Genomic DNA, 18,534 nt, shown 5'->3' with positions numbered 1-18,534 from the left:
AACATATGCAGGAACAAAGTATCGGGGACAACACTCTTCGAGGAGCACGCTGGAAAACATTACACGGAAAAACAAAAAGCAGAACAGTAAACGTTTCCCCTTTGGGGGCTCTGGTCCTCACAAGTGACCACTACCACCTCACCCAGAGAATTGTGCGGGCGAGTGAAGGCGGACGGGGAACCAGTGGGGACCAAGAATGCGCCTGCAGTCAGCGCCGAGCCCACCAGGCCGGCCCGGCCGGGCACCACCGAGCGCGGACCTCCGGCGCGTCCTAGAGCGGCCACAGGCGGTCACAGCCCGCGGCGCACTTCCGCCCGCGCCGGCGCCGCCCGGTGGACGGCTGGGCCTTGCTGCGGGCCTGCGCCTCCCTCGGCTCCTGCCGCGGGCCTCGGGGAGTGGGTGAGTGGGACAGGGCGCGCCAGAGAGGGGCGGGCCAGGGTCTGCGCCGCCGCCTGCTCCGCGTCCGCCGTGTAGGCCGAGCCGCGCGGGCGGGCAGGCTTCCTCCGGACCCGCGGGCCGGGCCCGGCTTGGAGGACCCAGGCCCGGGGAGCGCCGGCGAGCGAGGACGCGCCTTGTCTACCCCCGACCCCGAGGCGGGAGCCCCCAGTCGCCCCGCGCCCCTGCCGCCGCCCAGCCCTCCTTCGGGAGACAGACATTGACTTGGGGGAGAGCCTGGGCTCGCAGGTGGTCGGAGACCTGGCCTCTGGCCCTGACTCGGCCTTGGCCTCTCCATTTGTCTCTTCCTGGGCCACGGTTCTTTCATCTCTAAAATGGAGGAAGGCAGTATCCGCCCTCCCTGCACCACGGGGTGATGGCAGGGTTGGCGCTGCCTGTGTGGAAACTGGTTCTCAACCTGGCCGCCTTTAGAGTCATCTGGGAAGCCTTCCAGATGCTGAGTCCCCAGAGTCACCAGGTGATTGTGATGTGCAGCCGGGACGAGAACCACTGTCCCGGGGAGTGTCAGGTGACAGTATGTGGTCCTGTGCTCTGCTCTCGACCGGAATGTGCACTTGATCCAGGGTGGATCATAGCCATGAGAAAGCAAGCGGCTGGTTTTATGTTCAACAATACCGGGACCAAATCTGGTCTGGTTACTTTTAATTCTTGGTGCCTCGAATGGTGCATGTCACAAAACATGAACCATTGATTAAATACATTAATTTCTGATTCCTTCCCGACCTCTTGGAAGGGTTTTGATTATTTGGCTCATTTTTAAACTTTTTATTATGGAAACTTGCAAACATAGGAGAATAAGATCAATCTTGTTTCATCTGTTAACCCTCACCTCACTGGATTATTTGAAAGCAAATCTGAATGTACCATTTTATCTGCAAAATACTTGTTTATGTTTATAAAACAGTAACTCCTTTTTAAAACAAAGCCATTATCAATTTAATAAGCATTTCATGTTATCATTTATCCAGTCAGCGTTTACGTTTCCCCAATTGTCTCCTTGTCTCCCAATTCTTTTTCAGTTTGTCCAAATTGAGGTCCAGACAAACTACACATGCCACGTTTGGTTCACGCCTTTTCTACTTCATTTAATCTCCTTATGGCTTCTCGATTTTTTTCCCTTGTATTTTACTTGTTAAAAAAAAAAAAACTGTTCATTTGTTCTGTAAAGTTTCCTACATACTGGATTTTGCTCCTTCCACCCCTGTGGTGTCCTTTAATAAACTGGTGTTTAGGTTACAGTTTTTTTCAGATTCAGGTTCTACTTTTTGGCAAGAAAACCTCATAGGGTTATTGTGTACTTCGTACTGCAACATACCAGGAGTTAGATAAGATCTTGTTTCTCTTTGTGGTGTTAAGATTGGTCAATGGACCTTTTCTGTACAGATTGCACTGCAGGGTAACTAATTGAGGATTTACAGAAGGATGCCAGCTAATAACTTCAGAGGCATGAGAGAATATCACCTTTTGGCAACCTCTAATGAAATAGTGAATCCTGGCAATGAACATTAGTGGCTGTTAACATCAGAAAGAGAGACAGCCAGTAGCCTGTGCTTCCTGATGGAAGTACCAAATACCACTTATCAAGTATTCTTGGATAATGGGTGCAGGATATAGACCAAACAAGATTGCCCATGAGTTGATAATTGTTGAAGCTCGGTGGTGGTTATATGGTAATGCATTACACTAATCTCTCTACTTTTGTGTTTGAAATTTTTCATAATAAAAAATTTTTTTTAAGACTGACTACTTGACTAGTGAATTCAGGTCAGCCTGATCTGTCCTTTGTAGTTCTCCATTAGCCTTTCACCAAGTGATTCTCAAACCTGACTGCACGTTAGAATCACAGGGGAAGAATTTTTTTTTTTTTAATACTAAAATGCATGTCTTACTTGCAGAATTTCCTTTTTAATTGTTCTGTGATGAAGCCCAATTATTGATAAGGTTTAAAAGCTCTCCGGGTGATTCTGATATGCTCCAGGGTTCCGTACCAGTGGCCTAGATCCATTATTTGTTAAGGATTGCAAAGTGATTATATTTTATTATTCCTTCTGCATTTATTAGCTTTTAAAATGTTTAACTTTCTACATTCTATTATTCTCACCTCTGTTGCAAACTGCAATCCCAACAGGAAAGCCTCTGCAAATTAAATTACCTAATTATCAGAGGAAGGCTTGATCTTGGAAGTGAAAGTGTGGCATAACACATGGAAGGGACACTAGCAATTACCTAAATCCTGTGCATGGGTTGGAGCGATGTACCATCTGTGAGTGTGAGGTGTGTGGGGGGCGAGGGGGTGGGAGGGCTGACTGTATCTTCAAATGGTAAGAAAGATTAGGTGATACGTAGTTAAAAAAGTACGTTCAGCCTTATGACACATTTCTTTTAAATAATATTAAATAAATTAAGTATAAAATACATTTAAAATAAAGACATCAGGGCACCTGGGTGGCTCAGTCGTTAAGCGTCTGCCTTTCACTCAGGTCATGATCCCAGGGTCCTGGGATTGAGCCCCGCATCGGGCTCCCTGCTCAGCGGGAAGCCTGCTTCTCCCTCTCCCACTCCCCTTCCCTCTCTCGCTGTGTCTCTCTCTGTCAAAGAAATAAATAAAATATTTTAAAAAATAAAATAAGGGGCGCCTGGGTGGCTCAGTCGTTAAGCGTCTGCCTTGGGCTCAGGTCGTGATCCCAGGGTCCTGGGATTGAGCCCCGCATCCTGCTCTGCAGGAAGCCTGCTTCTCCCTCTCCCACTCCCGCTGCTTGTGTTCCCTCTCTCACTGTGTCTCTCTGTCAAATAAATAAATAAAATCTTAAAAAAATAAAGACGTCAAATACTGTTCATTGCAACCAAAACCAATCCGGAGATTTAAAAGGAAACCACTCCCTACCATCACCATTTTAATCACCCCTGAGATAACCAATATTAACAATATGGTGTGTATCCTTTGACGCAGATCTCTGTCTTATGTAAATGCAGAGGTTCAGGGCATTGTAAAAATGAGATCATGCCATAGCCATCTATAACTTTTCTCGTCATCCCTCCAGGACAACATTTACAGACCTGACTTAACTGCAGAATTAATAGTTCATGGAATGAATGTACAATAAAATATTCAATCATTTCCCTATTGAAATATATTCAGATTGCTTCCAAATTTTAGCCACCTTAAAAGTACCACCAGAAACATCATTGTATATAGGTCCTTTATTTCTGTAGGGTAGAGTCCAAAACATGGGGTTGCTGGGTTAAAATGTGTTGTTATTAGCAGTATCATTATTATTGGTAATATATATTGCCAGCTTACTCTCCCAAAACATAAAAGTAATATATACCTCCACCACTAGTAACAAGTGTACCTCCCCTGTGCTTCACCTATTCATCCTTCCCTCCTTCTCCCCAAACCACTGTCAACCATTGGTATTTTTACCATCTCCATAGTTTTACCTTTTCCAGAATATCAGATAGTTGAGATTCAACAATAGTTTTTAGTTGACTGGATTTTGCAGTTTTTTAACTTGTTTGTTTTTGTGTGTGTGAGCAGTCATACAAAGTTTGGTAACTTGTGGTTTTAACTCACTAAGAGTTACTGAAATCTTACTTGGTATTTCTTTGGAAAACTATTAGAGAACAAGAATTCTGTCTCCTGAATATAAGTAATATTTATAGATAATGTAAATAACAGTAAATCTCACAAGAATGTGGTTTTGGTGATTTTGAGCAGTGATGTGTAATAATCCCTGGATGATCTTTTCATTGCAGGGTGGAAGATGTCTATGGATGTGACATTTCTGGGTACGGGTGCAGCATACCCATCCCCAACCCGGGGTGCCTCTGCTCTGGTCCTTCGGTGTGAGGGCGAGTGCTGGCTCTTTGACTGTGGGGAGGGGACTCAGACACAGCTTATGAAAAGCCAGCTTAAAGCAGGTTAGTGTGCATTCGGCTATCTCATTAAGACTATTTCTTATTCATTGTCTTGGCTCTCCTAGGGCCCTTTGCTCAGAAACAGCCCTGACAGTTGTATCCCACCTCAGTGCTAGAGCCCTGGCAAGATTTGGAAGGCCCTGAGGCATCCGGCCACACCCACTGTATTTTACTTCTTTAGTTTTTGTTCTTCCTATAAAGGTTGAGAGCAAGGATTTATATAAGCTTGGGGGGTGGAGGATGGAGTGAGATACGTGAGGCATATTACATGGATACTCCAGAAGCAAAGGAGCAGCATACATACTTATTTCCACCAGGAGGTAGTTGTAAGTATCACAAGAGGATACAAAGAACAATAGATGTTCAGGAGAGTGAGATGTTCTTTTTCATTTGGGATTATCAGGGAGGTATCTCAAAGAAGGTGACCTGTGAGTTGTTGAAGGAGGAGGAGGGATTCGCTGGGCTGGGGAGAAGATAAGCATGCCAGCTAGAGGCAATGGTGTGAGCAAAGGCCCCCCAGAGTACTCCACCAGGCCAAGGAGTACAGCAGTGCAAAGCCTTGGCCCAGAGTCAGACCAGCCTGGGTTGCAGTCCCAGTTGTGTCTTGGCTTGTGGCCTTCGCAGATCAACGAACTTAAGCTTTATTTTCCTCATCTTGAAAATGAAGATAAAAGCTCAACTTAGGAGAGATGTTATAAGCATTATATATAATAATCCCTTCTCTGTACGGTTGTCTCTCAGTTAAATCTTAGTTCAAATACCATCTTCTCAGAGGCTTTCCCTGAACCTCTGGGGTTAAGTAATTCCTTGTTCATCCCAGGCATTCTGCTTCTTTGTGCTATTTTTATTGATTTCCTAGCATCAGTATCTAAAATTGTTATTTAAATAGTTGTTTCTGTGTTTACTGTGTATTTCCCTGTAAGATAAAGTAAACTCGAGGATCATATATATACCTAGTAGATGCCTAATAAATACCTCTTCAGTTGATGCATGAATAAGGTGTTCAGCACTTAGTATGTGTTCCTCACTTACTAGGTCTTGATACATGATAGTTATTGAAATTATTCCTGTGATTCATCACAGTGTGTGGCGTTGATGACTAAAATAAAGTTAGTTCTAGCATCCAAGGATCTCTTATTCTAGTGGTGGAAACTGATATGTAAACAGACCTAGTGTAATGTGATAAAGAGAACAGTGGAACTGCTTTCTAAATACTTTTGGAGCACCAAGGAGGAGGACGTTAGCTGTGTGTTCAGAGAAAGCATCCCAGAAATGGTCACAGTAGAGCTAGGATCTAAGAGATGATTAGAAGTTTCTCCGGGGAGAAAAGTAGGGATGGACATTCAAGGAACAGACAATGAAGTGAGCAAGAAGTAATAGAATTTCCAGAAGACAAGTGACATGTTTAGGGAATATTGAACCATCCAAATCATTGAGTGGTGGGCCAGGATAGATGAGCGAGAAAAATGCTGGGAAAAAGTGAGGGCAGACTATGAAGTCCTCCATGGTCTACTAAGGTATTTGGACCTTTTTATTCTATTGGCAATAAGGAACCATTAAAAGTTTCTTAGCAGGGGAATGACGTGGTCTGATTTGTGTTTTAGGACAGAGTTTTTCTATGGCAAATACACTGGGAGAGACCATTTTTTTGTTTTTTGTTTTTTTGTTTTTGTGTTTTTTTTTTTAATTTATTCATTTGAGAGAGAGAGAGAATGAGCAGGGGGCAGGGCAGAGGGAGACTGAGAATCTCAGGTAGACTCCCCACGGAGTGTGGAACCCAACTTGGGGCTTAAGATCATGACCTGAGCCGAAACTAAGAGTCAGATGCTTAACCAACTGAGTTACCTAGGTGCTCCTGGGAGACACCAGTTGTTTTTGTGTGTTTTTAAGATTTTATTTATTTGAGATAGAGAGAGAGAGCACAAGCTTCAAGGAGGAGCAGAGGGAGAGGAAGAAGCAGGCTCCCTGCTGAGTGGGGAGCCCGATGCGGGGCTTGATCCCAGGACCGTGAGATCAGGACCTGAGCTGAAGGCAGATGCTTAGTGGACTGAGCCACCTAGGCGCCCTGGGAGAGACCAGTTTTAAGGCAGTTGGATTCATCTAAGAGAAGAGGGGATGAGTCTGCTGAAGCAGAAAGTAGGCATAAGGATGAAGATGAGAGACTCAATTTAAGAAATACTTATACAACTAGCAGGGGGTGGTAACTGATTGAATGTCTAGGTGAAGAAGTGAAGGACTGCAAGTTACAGTTATGGTGTCCCAGACCCAAATAGGAAGTCAAGAACAGAGCTTTGGAGGAAGGAACTAATGCATATTAGTTAGGACTCATGACCTTGAGGTGTACACAGTTCAACCTAAGACCCTGAGGTGAGGACAGATACTGTGCTTCATTTGCTTGGATCACAGAGGGATTCCTTTCATGAGAACTCTTAGGGACAAACAGGCTAGAGTGGAGGCTGTAATATTTCACATTTTAGACAGTAGGGATTGAGGTGGTGGGATGATTAAAACAGAAACAAGAAACTGTTAAGTGTGGGGATAAGTCTTTACTTGTTATTTAATACCTGTATCAGTTATCAGTGCTGCATAACAGATTATAAATTTCGTATCTTATTTACATTTATTATCTCATAGTTTCTGTGGGCCAGGATGTTTGGGCCTAGGTTGGCTGGGTTCTCTGCTTCAGGGTCTCACTGGGTTGCAATCTGTGTTTGGTGGCCAGGGCTGAGATCTCATCAGAGGCTCACATGGGGAAGAATCTGCTTCAGAGATCACTCGGGTTGTTGGCAGAATCCTTACAATTGTAGGACCAAGGCTGCCACAGCTCCTAGAGGCCTCCTCTGGTTCCTGATCATGTGGGTTTTGCTTAGTGGTAGCTTGATTCCTTACTGCCAGCCAGGGAGAAAGAAACTCAAGAGTAAGCCTGCTAGCAAGATGGAATCTTATAATGTAATCACACTGTATCCCTGTGCCATATTTGACTGGTTAGAAAAGTCACAGGTCCCACCCACACTGAAGAAGAAGGAATTGTAGAGGGACATGAACATCAAGAGGCAGGGGCTGTGAGTACCACCTCATGTCTATTTGCTATAATATTTTTCTCTAATATTTTATAGCTATTTTATATATGTTTTAAGTAAACATATTGCAAAGCTAAGCCTCACAAAGAATACATAAAATAAAGCCTAAGGGAACCTTTAGTTTACTAAATTCTTATTGGCTAAAAAAATTCCTGGCCTCAGAGAGGAGGGTAAGATGGTAATCACAGAACATTATCTATGACATTATCTAGCATTTCAAAAGTCCCCAGTCTCAAACTGGAATGGAGTAGCCTCAATTCATCTGGATTACTCTCAACCCAGTATGGACCTATCATTATTTGATTCATTGAAACCCTTTCAGCTTATACTCCTCGTGGGGTAATAATATTTTATGAGTTTTATAAGGAAGTACTTTTTATTTATCTAAACACACTTCTTTAAGCTTCCTTGGTCCTAATGTGCAAGCATCTGATTAGCAAATATGGGTTTGTCATGTCTATTTCTTCCATAATTTTAAAGAGTGAGCTTAAGCCTTTTTCTTCCCTTAAAAATGATTATTAAAAGTATTACAAAAGTGTAGTGAAATGATTATAAAAAGTATACATACAGAGCACCTGGCTGGCTCACTTGGAGGAACATATAACTCTTGATCTTGGGGTGGTGAGTTTGAGCCCCACGTTGGGTATAGAGGTTACTTAAATAAATAAATAAAAACTTAAAAAAAAAGTATACATGCTCATTGTAAAAATTCAAACAAAGCAGAAACATAAGAAAAGCCTGATTTCCCCTTATAGGTAAAATTACCTTATAGGTAAAGTTTTTATAGTTGTAGATATGTTAATGGTACAGATGTATTTGTGTGTGTGTACAATTTGCATAAATGGTATCATACTAGGTGTAACCTGCTTTTTTTTTCAACTAAACAGTTATATTGCATACATTTTCCTACGGCAGTAAATGTAACTGCATCCTCACTTAGGGGATGTTTGGTATTCCACTTCTCTGTGGATGATGTAGACCCTGGAAACTTTCTTATTCCCAAGTGAAAGGGAATTCATGTACTCTGCTTTCTTCATGTGATAGCATCTCCTAACTTTGATCATTATGGTTGCCATTCCTTCTCCCTCCAAAATCAAGTTTCTTGAAAAATGAAATGTTTGTGTTCCCTGAAACTGTGGTAACTGGGAAGCAATTTTTGACTTACTTTAGTTGTCTCACTTGCTTTGGGCTCACAGATTGTCTTGGTGTTCAATGTTGGCTTTGTTGTGCACTAGATAGGGAGAGGGCCCAGCACGTCTGACTTGGCATTTGTAAGGTCAGCGTGAGGTCATGACTCAATAACCATCATAGTTCTGTCTGCAGAGGCCTCAAGTCACACTTACGGGCGCCTCAGCAGCCCGGACGGCAGGAAGGGTGGGAGAATGAAAGGGTTCCAAGAAGTCAAAAGACAGTAAAAGCAAGGCCTAAAAAGAGAAAACAAAAAGGAGCATAGTGAGGAAACTTCTAGAGTGCTTCAGGATTCTCCAGATCTCAAATCAGCCTCTGCCCAATCTGTGGTTCCCTACCACCGGGGCCTGAGTTTGGTGTATCAACTCTGGAAGGCTTACTTGGAGAATACTTTTGCCTTGATGTCACTAGACAAATCACTTTACAATAAACTATTCCTATTCTTTTATGATAATAATAAACTGTACCTATTCTTTTATGGTATCAAATGTTTGAAATAGGTGGTCCTTGAGGCGAGGACCAGAAGCCTCAGTTATACTAAAATTGTGTTAATTGTGATTGTTACTTTTGAAATGCCTTGGTGAATCTCAGAAAAATGCTAATGTGGCATCCTGCCACATACCAACAATAAATTCAGTTTACCAATGGCTAAGTCAAGTTACAACCGAGGCCAATATGCACTGAAAAAGACATTGGGTTAGCTCACGCTGAAAGAAGGTATGGGCCCACATACCTTTATACAACACTATAGGGGGTCTGCCCTCTGATCTACATTCCAGCATCTGTTGCCCACCTCCCCTCTGGATTCTTCACCCCGTCCTCTCCCACCGCCTTCTTTCTCCCTCCTGCCTCATCGTCTTCCTTTTTCCCCTCCCCCTTCAAACTCACTCAGACAGGCAGGCTCTTTCTTGGTTAGTTAATCTCTGTCCGGTCTGGAGTCCTTAAATGGCAGTTTGGGGTTCAGGTGTTGGTCAAGTTGGAGCCAGGGGAACATTTGTTTTGCTGGAAGTATATATTCGTTATGCTCAGAGGAAGCAGTAGAGGGCATTGTAACTGTCAGATGCTTTTGACGTTTGAGGCCTATCTAGTTTCAGTGAACTATTTTAGTACACTTTCTTATTTTTCCTTTTTCTTTTCTTTTCTTTTCTTTATTTCAGCAAGAAGATACGTAGGAAAATACTCTTTTATTTTATTTTATTTTATTATGTTATGTTAATCACCATACATTACATCATTGGTTTTTGATGTACTGTTCCATGATTCATTGTTTGTGCATAACACCCAGTGCTCCACGCAGAACGTGCCCTCTTTAATACCCATCACCAGGCTAACCCATCCCCCCACCCCCCTCCCCTCTAGAACCCTCAGTTTGTTTTTCAGAGTCCATCGTCTCTCATGGCTCGTCTCCCCCTCCGATTTCCCCCCCTTCATTTTTCCCTTCCTACTATCTTCTCTTTTTTTTAACATATAATGTATTATTTGTTTCAAAGGTACAGATCTGTGATTCAACAGTCTTGCACAATTCACAGCTCTCACCATAGCACATACCCTCCCCAGTGTCTATCACTCAGCCACCCCATCCCTCCCACCCCCCACCACTCCAGCAACCCTCAGTTTGTTTCCTGAGATTAAACATTCCTCATATCAGTGAGATCATATGATACATGTCTTTCTCTGATTGACTTATTTTGCTTAGCATAATACCCTCTAGTTCCATCCACGTTGTTGCAAATGGCAAGATCTCAGGTTTTTTGATGGCTGCATAAGATTCCATTGTATATATATACCACATCTTCTTTATCCATTCATCTGTCGATGGACATCTTGGCTCTTTGCATAGTTTGGCTATTGTGGACATTGCTGCTATAAACATTGGGGTGCACGTACTCCTTCGGATCACTACATTTGTATCTTTGGGGTAAATACCCAGTAATGTAATTGCTGGGTCATACGGTAGCTCTATTTTCAACTTTTTGAGGAACCTCCATACTGTGGAAAATATTCTTAAAACTGCAATACTATGTAATTTGAAGATCTTTTATGAAAAAAGTTCTATCATATTAAAACCATAAAGCCTGTCTTTCTTGCTTCTAGAATCATGTAGCAAAATACAAAGAAATAAGTTTATGGTGATAAATAGAACTCTAAATTCATTTTTCTGCTTTCTATGTAAGTTGTTATACATGTTTTAAGTAGCATTGTATGGGTTTTTACTTCTGGAAAAATTCCCAATTTTATTTCTCTGCCTCAATCAAAAGGGAGAATTACCAAGATCTTCATCACACATCTTCATGGAGACCATTTCTTTGGCCTTCCTGGCCTCCTCTGCACAATCAGCCTGCAGAGTGGCTCTGTGGTCACCAAACAGCCTATTGAAATCTATGGCCCTGCTGGGCTTCGAGACTTTATCTGGAGAACCATGGAACTCTCTCACACAGAGTTGGTCTTCCCCTATGTGGTCCACGAGCTGGTGCCTACAGCAGATCAGTGTCCTACAGAAGAACTAAAAGAATTTATGCACGTGAATAAAACAGACAGCCATCCCAAAGAGGGACAAGGAAGAACTATCCTTTTAGACTCAGAAGAAAACTCATACCTTCTGGTTGATGATGAACAGTTTGTTGTAAAAGCATTTCGCCTCTTTCACCGAATTCCCTCCTTTGGGTTTTCAGTTGTGGAGAAGAAACGCCCAGGTAAACTCAATGCACAGAAACTAAAAGACCTCGGTAAGTGGTGGTTTTTGTTTTGTTTTGTTTTTCCCTCCTCCTCATCAATTAAGCTGTTGTTAGCTGAGGCTGCTAGAAGTATCATAATAACCTTCCTTTCCTGTGTCCCAGGCCTAAAACTGACATTTTCTCCGCTCATTTCTCTTGCCTAAAGTTTCTTTATTAAGGGAAATATGTGGGGCCAAAAGATGCTATTCAGACCAAAACCCAAGTATATATGTGAATCCTTTTCTCTTCAGCTCCCTGGATCCATATTTTTAGCTAGCTATCTTGGTTGGCAGGGTGGTGGTGATTGTCTTAGGTCTAGGCTTTTATGTTTTCATGTCTTCCTTTTGAAGTATGTTTTCAGTGACCTCTTTGCTCTGAGAATTTTTGTCACAGTTCTTAGCCATGCGACTGCAACCAGCTACTTTCAGGGTTTTCCTTCTTTATCAACCTTGCCTACTCATTCAACCTTGATTAAGTTAATTTGGTGTTCAGAACACCACGCCTCAACTGTTTCAAACTCCTCGTGGGCGGGAGCCAGCACGCAGAGACAGACTTGGGCCCGCCCTGAGGCTTTGTGCCTCCTCCATGCCAGGCCGTTGTGCGCAAGGGGGTCTTCACCTCTCTCGGAGCAATGCCTAGGTCCCTTCTATCCCCAGCATCGCCTCCTTCCTTTTCATGGCCATGGCAGAGCCTGCAAAAGCATGATGGTGTGTTTTGTGTATTTGTTTCTTTATGCAGTCTCTTCCTTCTTCTCCGACTAAAACAAAATACTAAATAATGAAGAGAAATGACTTAGGCAAAGGTATTTTTCTTACCTAAAAGCCTGTGGAAATACAATTATATTGGGAAACTTTAAAATGACGCATGCTGGAATTAGTGAACACATTGTGTTTGTTTATAGATATTGTTCAGAGTGATGGTCACATGTTGTTCTAGATGAATATAAGGTAATTAATAAAAGGTTTACCAAACCTACAAAGATTGATTATGTATGATTGCCAGAAATGCTCCTTGCTCTTGTGATCCAAATGATCCTCTCAAACCATTTTTTTATTATGTTAGTCTGTAGGTACTTTGTTATTATTTAAATGGACTCATTAAGTTTACTCAAACATGAGCTTAAGTAAAGCAGTCTCAAAAACTGTTACTCCATTCACAGCAGAGAATCAAAGCTGGCAGCTTGACTATGAGAAGGTCTTAGTCTTAGTGGAACTTAAAAGCTTAAAGCTCGTCTGACACATGTGCTTGGGAAATGTTTTAAGTAGTAGGGCATCACTAATATCAATAGCCAACACTGAACTTTTAAAAATGTATAAATATTCCAGCTTTCCATGAGTAGTAAAATCTTTATAACTATTATGAAAAGAATTGGATGCCTTTTCCGTTTGCTGTGCTGTTAGACTCTCTTAACAAGTCATAAATTCCAGTCCCATAATGTTATGTTATCTGCCTCCATCGTTAGGTGTGCCACCAGGTCCTGCCTATGGGAAGCTGAAAAATGGAATTTCTGTTGTTCTGGAAAATGGAGTTACAATTTCTCCCCAAGATGTCTTAAAAAAGCCTATTGTTGGAAGAAAAATCTGCATTTTGGGTGACTGTTCTGGGGTTGTAGGTGATGGAGGAGTGAAGCTGTGTTTTGAAGCAGACCTGTTGATCCATGAAGCAACCCTAGATGATGGTCAGATGGACAAAGCAAAGGAGCACGGCCACAGCACACCACAGATGGCAGCTGCATTTGCCAAGCTGTGCCAAGCAAAGAGGCTAGTTCTGACTCACTTCAGTCAGAGGTACAAGCCGGTTGCCTTGGCCAGAGAAGGAGAAACAGATGGGATCGTAGAACTAAAAAAGCAAGCTGAATCGGTGTTAGATCTCCAAGAAGTGACTCTAGCAGAAGACTTTATGGTGATTGGCATTCCAATCAAGAAATGAACCCAGTGTTCCAGAATGCATCCTCACATGTCTGTGAACATGTTCCTGAACCAACAGTCAAGTTGGTTGTGGTGGTGGTGGTGGTGGTTGTGGTTGTGGTTTTGGTCTAAGATTATTTGGGTCCTAATAATCCTCAACAGGATAGAGCTGCATTGCTGGACTGACTCAGCAGTGAGAGGGAGCAAGCTTTTTGATAATAAATCATTTTAAAAAGAAAGAAAACAGCATCCTTCTTAAAGTCCAAATTTGACAAAATGATAGACTATTCAGGTATACTTTCTGTTGTGCGGCAGCTGCCTCACATATAAGGCAGCACCCCCACAAAGTCCTGGGCTTGCTTCTGCCCGTTCTATTGCTGTTGCTGGCAGGTACATAGGCTCAGCCTTCCTGGCTAAAAGTGGTGTTTTAGCAGTTTGTTGAATCTCTTCATGTTATTAACAGAATAGAGAAAAATGTAATGAGACATTATACATGCAGGATTGAAGCTAGCATATTAAATCTTGATTTGTTTGCTGGAATACTGAATGCAGGGTCAAGGTAGGTGTTTATCCTTCAATTAATGCCTTTTTGGAACTTTCTGGTTCTAAACCTGTGGGTCTCAGCTAGGGGTGATACCATTCCCATAGAAATTATGGGGATGTTTCTTGTCAAAATGACTGGGAGGGGGTGCTGGATAAGAGTACTATTAGAATTTAGTCAGTAGGGGATGCTAGATCCTACAAAGTTGGGGTCAGTCCTGTACAGTGAAAAATGATCTCACCCCAAAATGCAGATTGTAGGCCTATTGAAATACACAGCAAAGTTAAAAATTATACTCCCAATGGGAATATACTTTATCAAAATTAGTGACATGAATTGAACTGGTTAAGTCAAATTCTTTTTTTTTTTTTAAGATTTTTTTTTATTTATTTGAGACAGAATGAGAGAGAGAGAGAGCACGTGAGACGGGGGAGGGTCAGAGGGAGAAGCAGATGCGGGGCTCGAACCAGGGACTCCTGGATCATGACCTGAGCTGAAGGCAGTCACTTAACCAACTGAGCCACCCAGGCGCCCTGGTTAAGTCAAATTATTGAAACAAACATTAGAGAACTAGCTAAGTGAAGATGTTGGGATTGTAATATCATATCAAATATTTGACAGAAATGAGCCATGAACTGTAACTTATGAATCTGGAGGTAAAGAAATGATACCTATTAAACTGGGGTTTAATTTATGTGTCCCTATTAATAATTCTTTGAGCACAGTTTTCATAAGCTAGCTTTTCCTTCTGAGCTGCCTGCCACCTCCCTTCTGTCTGCCATGGGATATCTCTGACTCAAAATGGATTACATGGAAAGCTAATCTCAAGCACAGATTCATTCAAAAGGATTTCCTCATCACAGTTTGGGAAACACTTTATGTTGTGAGTCCCTCTGGAAGTGTTCTAGTGCCCATCGATATCAAAAAAATAGTACCGCTTGAATGATCACAAACCCATCTTTGGTGCCAGAAAGACATGATTTCAGAGTCCCATTCTGTACCTTGTGGTCTGGTGCAGATTACTTACTCTTTGTGAGCTTCAGCTTGCTCATTTCTAAAATGGGAAAGATAATAAGACTGTGTAGGATTGCTGTGAAGATTAAATAAGACAGTGCATAAAAGGAACACAGCACATTGCTTACAGGTGTTGAGAAGTCCTGCAGTAGAGGGGCCTGTCAACTGTTTCGAACCCGTTTCTCAGTCGTGTTTCACCACATACTATCTATTAACCTTTCAGGAACCTTGAGAGTTTTATAGTAGACATATTTAAAAATTCTATCATGGTATATACTGTTAAATTCTTTTCGGTTCTGGGGCTTCTCTCATAAAAACTTTTGCCTCCTGGATGGTTCTAGAGTCCCTAGAGTAGTGATAATCAAGATGGGTCTAGTTACTCAAGATCTCAGTCATTCTGAAGCAGTTTCCAGAATGGTCTGATTTTACCCTACTCTAGACTCTTGGACCACCAAAGTTTGACCAGCTTAAAGTGTATCTTGGTTTCTGAACTCAGTTAAAACAAGCATTTATTAGATGCCTAATGTGTGCCCAAACCTGTACATCCAGGAATGGCTGGTAGTACTACTGTATGGAGCTCTTGAGGGTAAAGACTGTATCTTAGTCGCCTCTGCATTCTTGGAATTACCCATTCATAATAAACACTCAGAAATGTTTATTGAATGAAATGAGGCCTTGATATCATGACTGCATAAACTTTAGGACCTTAAGTTTAGGACCTGAGCCTAGCCCATTTCATTACTCTATTTGTCCAAAAAATTTTGACCACCTGCTTGGTGGTGCCCTGTTCAACTGAGTACCAATTAAGTGCCAGTGCCAGTGCCAGGTTTTACTGTGTTGGGACTACGTAAGTGAATATAAGAGAAATTTTAGGCTCACTGTCTAGGTGGTAGGTACTGATAGTGAAAAACAAAAGTAAATATACAGGTCCTTCACACACTCTAATCTTCTAGCCTGGCACTCTCTTTTGCTGTTCTTGAGCATTATTTGGCAGCTGACTTGAGCTGTGCCCTAAAGTCAGGCCTTACCAATATATGGGCTAAGCCCTCAGAGACCATGGGAATGTGGGAACAAATTGATACAATGGATGAATCAAGCATAGGGTATTGATCCATGGTGAGAATTGCTTCTTGGGCTCTCTTCTGGCCTAGAATTTTGTTCTTAATGGTAGGACACATTCTAAGAATTTGTGGAGCTAGAATTAAGAATGAAGCTTATATTGGACTTCCCAGAGCCTGTAATCTGCTCATGGTTGTATGACTCTTAAGAGTGGATTAGAAAATGTATTGTGCCCTAAACTTATTTGATCACCGAATCCTCTTTTGCCAAGGGACATCCTGGAACACGGAGAAATATTACCTAATACTTCTCAAAATTATTGTATTTACATTTACCTGTACAACTTAGTGACGTAATGAATTCCATATCTATGCTTAGTATTTTCCTTATCCAAGACTGGCTTTCCAATGGTCAGGAATCTATAGGTACCTGCTTACTTTAGATTTCTAATTCTCAGAAGGTGTTTAGACTTGCCCAAATAGACCCCGGATCTGCTCTGTTTTTCTAATACCCATACTTCATTAATATACTTCTAATAAGATTTTATTATAAAAAGCAGCATACACTTGGTAGATAATCTTTTTTAAGGATTCCAGAAAGAAGATGATTACTCATAATTCTACCACCCCGAGAGCAACTACTTCTCATTCAGTGGTGTTCAAATGAAGGTGTGAGTCAGTATCAGTCAAGGTAGTACGTAGGCGGACAAGGTAGTATGTGGGTGGACAAGGGTGTGTAGGTAGGCAAAAATCCTTGGGCTGTGATTCCAAAGCCTCTAATTCAGTTGTCAGGGGCGGAACCCAAGGATCTGCATTTTTAGCAAGCCCTCTGGGTGGTTCTGAGATATATGGGTAGCAAACCACACTGGGAGAAAAAACTCTTTTTCTATGCACTGAAAAAAAATTGAGTGTGCATAGATATTTTATATATATTTAAACATACTATGTTTATGTATGTGTGTATGTTTTTACATGTAGGGTGACCTCAACTGTTCTTCTCATTTAACGTTATGAGCATCTTCCCACGATGTTAACTGTTCTTTGAAAGCATGAATTTAATGATTTTATTGTATTCCATTCTATAGATGTAACATAATTTTCCTACTTTGGGGGCATTGAGATTGTTTTCCATTATATATATAAATAATACTATCATGAATATTCTTGGGCATAAATCTCTGTATCTCTGAATATTTCCTTAGCATTGATTTATTGGACGTTCAAAACATCTGACTTGTTTTAGACTCTGCGTGGGAATCACCCACTTGTTTTCTAGCTCACACTCTGCAGCAGCATGAGAGAGGCCTATTTCGCTACTCTGTGGGTGGATGATATAGTTCATCAATTAATGACCTTTTGAACACTTCTCTTCTAAAACATTTGTCTTTTAAAGATTATTTTGGCCTCCTAGTGCAAATAGCTTTATTTTGACTTTGAACTAGCACATGTAATTCAACTGTAATTTCCTTGAATATTCTTGTGCCAACTTCAAAATTTGAACAGTTTTTACTTAATGGGGTACAAATCCTATGGCTTCAAGTATGTTTATGACTGATGTACAGGGAAGGTACTTTTGTCCTCACAAAGATATCAATTTAGAGTGAAATGTAGTGGTTCTGTCCTTATTGATTGATTTGTCAGGTAATGAATGATTCAGAGTAATTTTTCTTACATGGGAAGAATAAAAAGGAAATGCTAGTAATGCTTTGAATGTTCTCTCTTGGCAGGAGAAGAATAGAGTTTGGGCATGGTGAGACATGGGGTAAGATCAAGAAATTCTTTTCTTCCCTAGGAGAAAGTAAACAATGCTTAAAACTAGAAAATAAATAGCACTTTAAGCAAATCATGTTAAAAAGAAAAAAGAAGGGTGTAGTAAATACCAGAAGAATAGTTAAGAGTGGAGGAAGGGATCCTTAGTGGAAGGTGCAAGGGGGTATGAGGGGTATGAGGAGGGATGGTCGGAGGACTACTGTTTTTTATAAGCCTAATAGTAGTAGTTCTATTTGCTATTTTGCATGATTTGTGTGTGTATATATTCATTTAGTTTAAAATTTATATTAAAACACACGTAGATACGATCATCCTAAATAATCGTGTCAGTTGCTTATGGGTGCTCCAGCTATTTGACAGTTCCTCTCAAGCCTTTTTAACATTCCAATCTGGGGCACCTGGGCGGCTCTGTCTGCTAAGCAGCAGACTCTTGGTTTCGGCTCAGGTCATGATCTCAGGGTCCTGGGATAGAGCCCTGTGTCAGGCTCCCTGCTCAGCAGGGAATCTGCTTAAGGATGCTCTCTCTCCCTCTGCCCCTCCCACTCACACTCCCTCTCTCTCAAAAAAAAAAATCTTAAAAAAAAAAAAAAATTCCAATCCTTTCTCCATACTGCAAAGTGATTTTTTTTCAAAATGCAAATCTGAGGGCGCCTGCGTGGCTCAGTTGGTTAAGCAACTGCCTTCGGCTCGGGTCATGATCCTGGAGTCCTGGGATCGAGTCCCGCATTGGGCTCCCTGCGACCCTCTTCCCTCTCGTGCTCTCTCTCATTCTCCCTCTCTCTCTCAAATAAATAAATAAAATCTTTAAAAAAAAAAATGCAAATCTGAGCCTAACAATCCCCCTACTTAAAACTTGCCTTGCCCACCCTTTCCAACCTAATCTTTCTT

At 41.6% G+C, this 18,534-nt stretch overlaps 1 protein-coding gene across 5 annotated transcripts; it reads left to right on the top strand.

Annotated features, from left to right (window-relative positions):
• Positions 1-309: 309 nt before the first annotated feature.
• Positions 310-13,507, top strand: ELAC1 (elaC ribonuclease Z 1). 5 transcript variants are annotated; one of them, XM_025886784.2, is made up of 5 exons: positions 318-399; positions 2,585-2,730; positions 4,213-4,377; positions 10,901-11,368; positions 12,819-13,507. In XM_025886784.2, the coding sequence occupies exons 3-5, from the start codon at positions 4,221-4,223 to the stop codon at positions 13,283-13,285; spliced, it is 1,092 nt and encodes a 363-aa protein (XP_025742569.1). In that variant the 5' UTR covers positions 318-399; positions 2,585-2,730; positions 4,213-4,220; the 3' UTR covers positions 13,286-13,507. The 5 variants fall into 5 exon arrangements, with proteins under 5 accessions (XP_025742568.1, XP_025742569.1, XP_025742571.1 ...); XM_025886786.2 differs by lacking the exon at positions 318-399 and adding an exon at positions 421-913; XM_025886783.2 differs by lacking the exon at positions 2,585-2,730 and having other exon boundaries at positions 310-399.
• The last annotated feature ends 5,027 nt before the right edge of the window (positions 13,508-18,534 follow it).

The sequence above is a fragment of the Callorhinus ursinus genome, unplaced genomic scaffold, assembly GCF_003265705.2.
Source record: "Callorhinus ursinus isolate GAN/ISIS: 27379988/994484 unplaced genomic scaffold, GSC_fseal_2.0 scaffold11, whole genome shotgun sequence".
Taxonomy (NCBI): Eukaryota; Metazoa; Chordata; class Mammalia; order Carnivora; family Otariidae; genus Callorhinus; species Callorhinus ursinus.
Note: the sequence above shows the minus strand (reverse complement) of the source record. Positions and strands in the feature narration are given on the sequence as shown.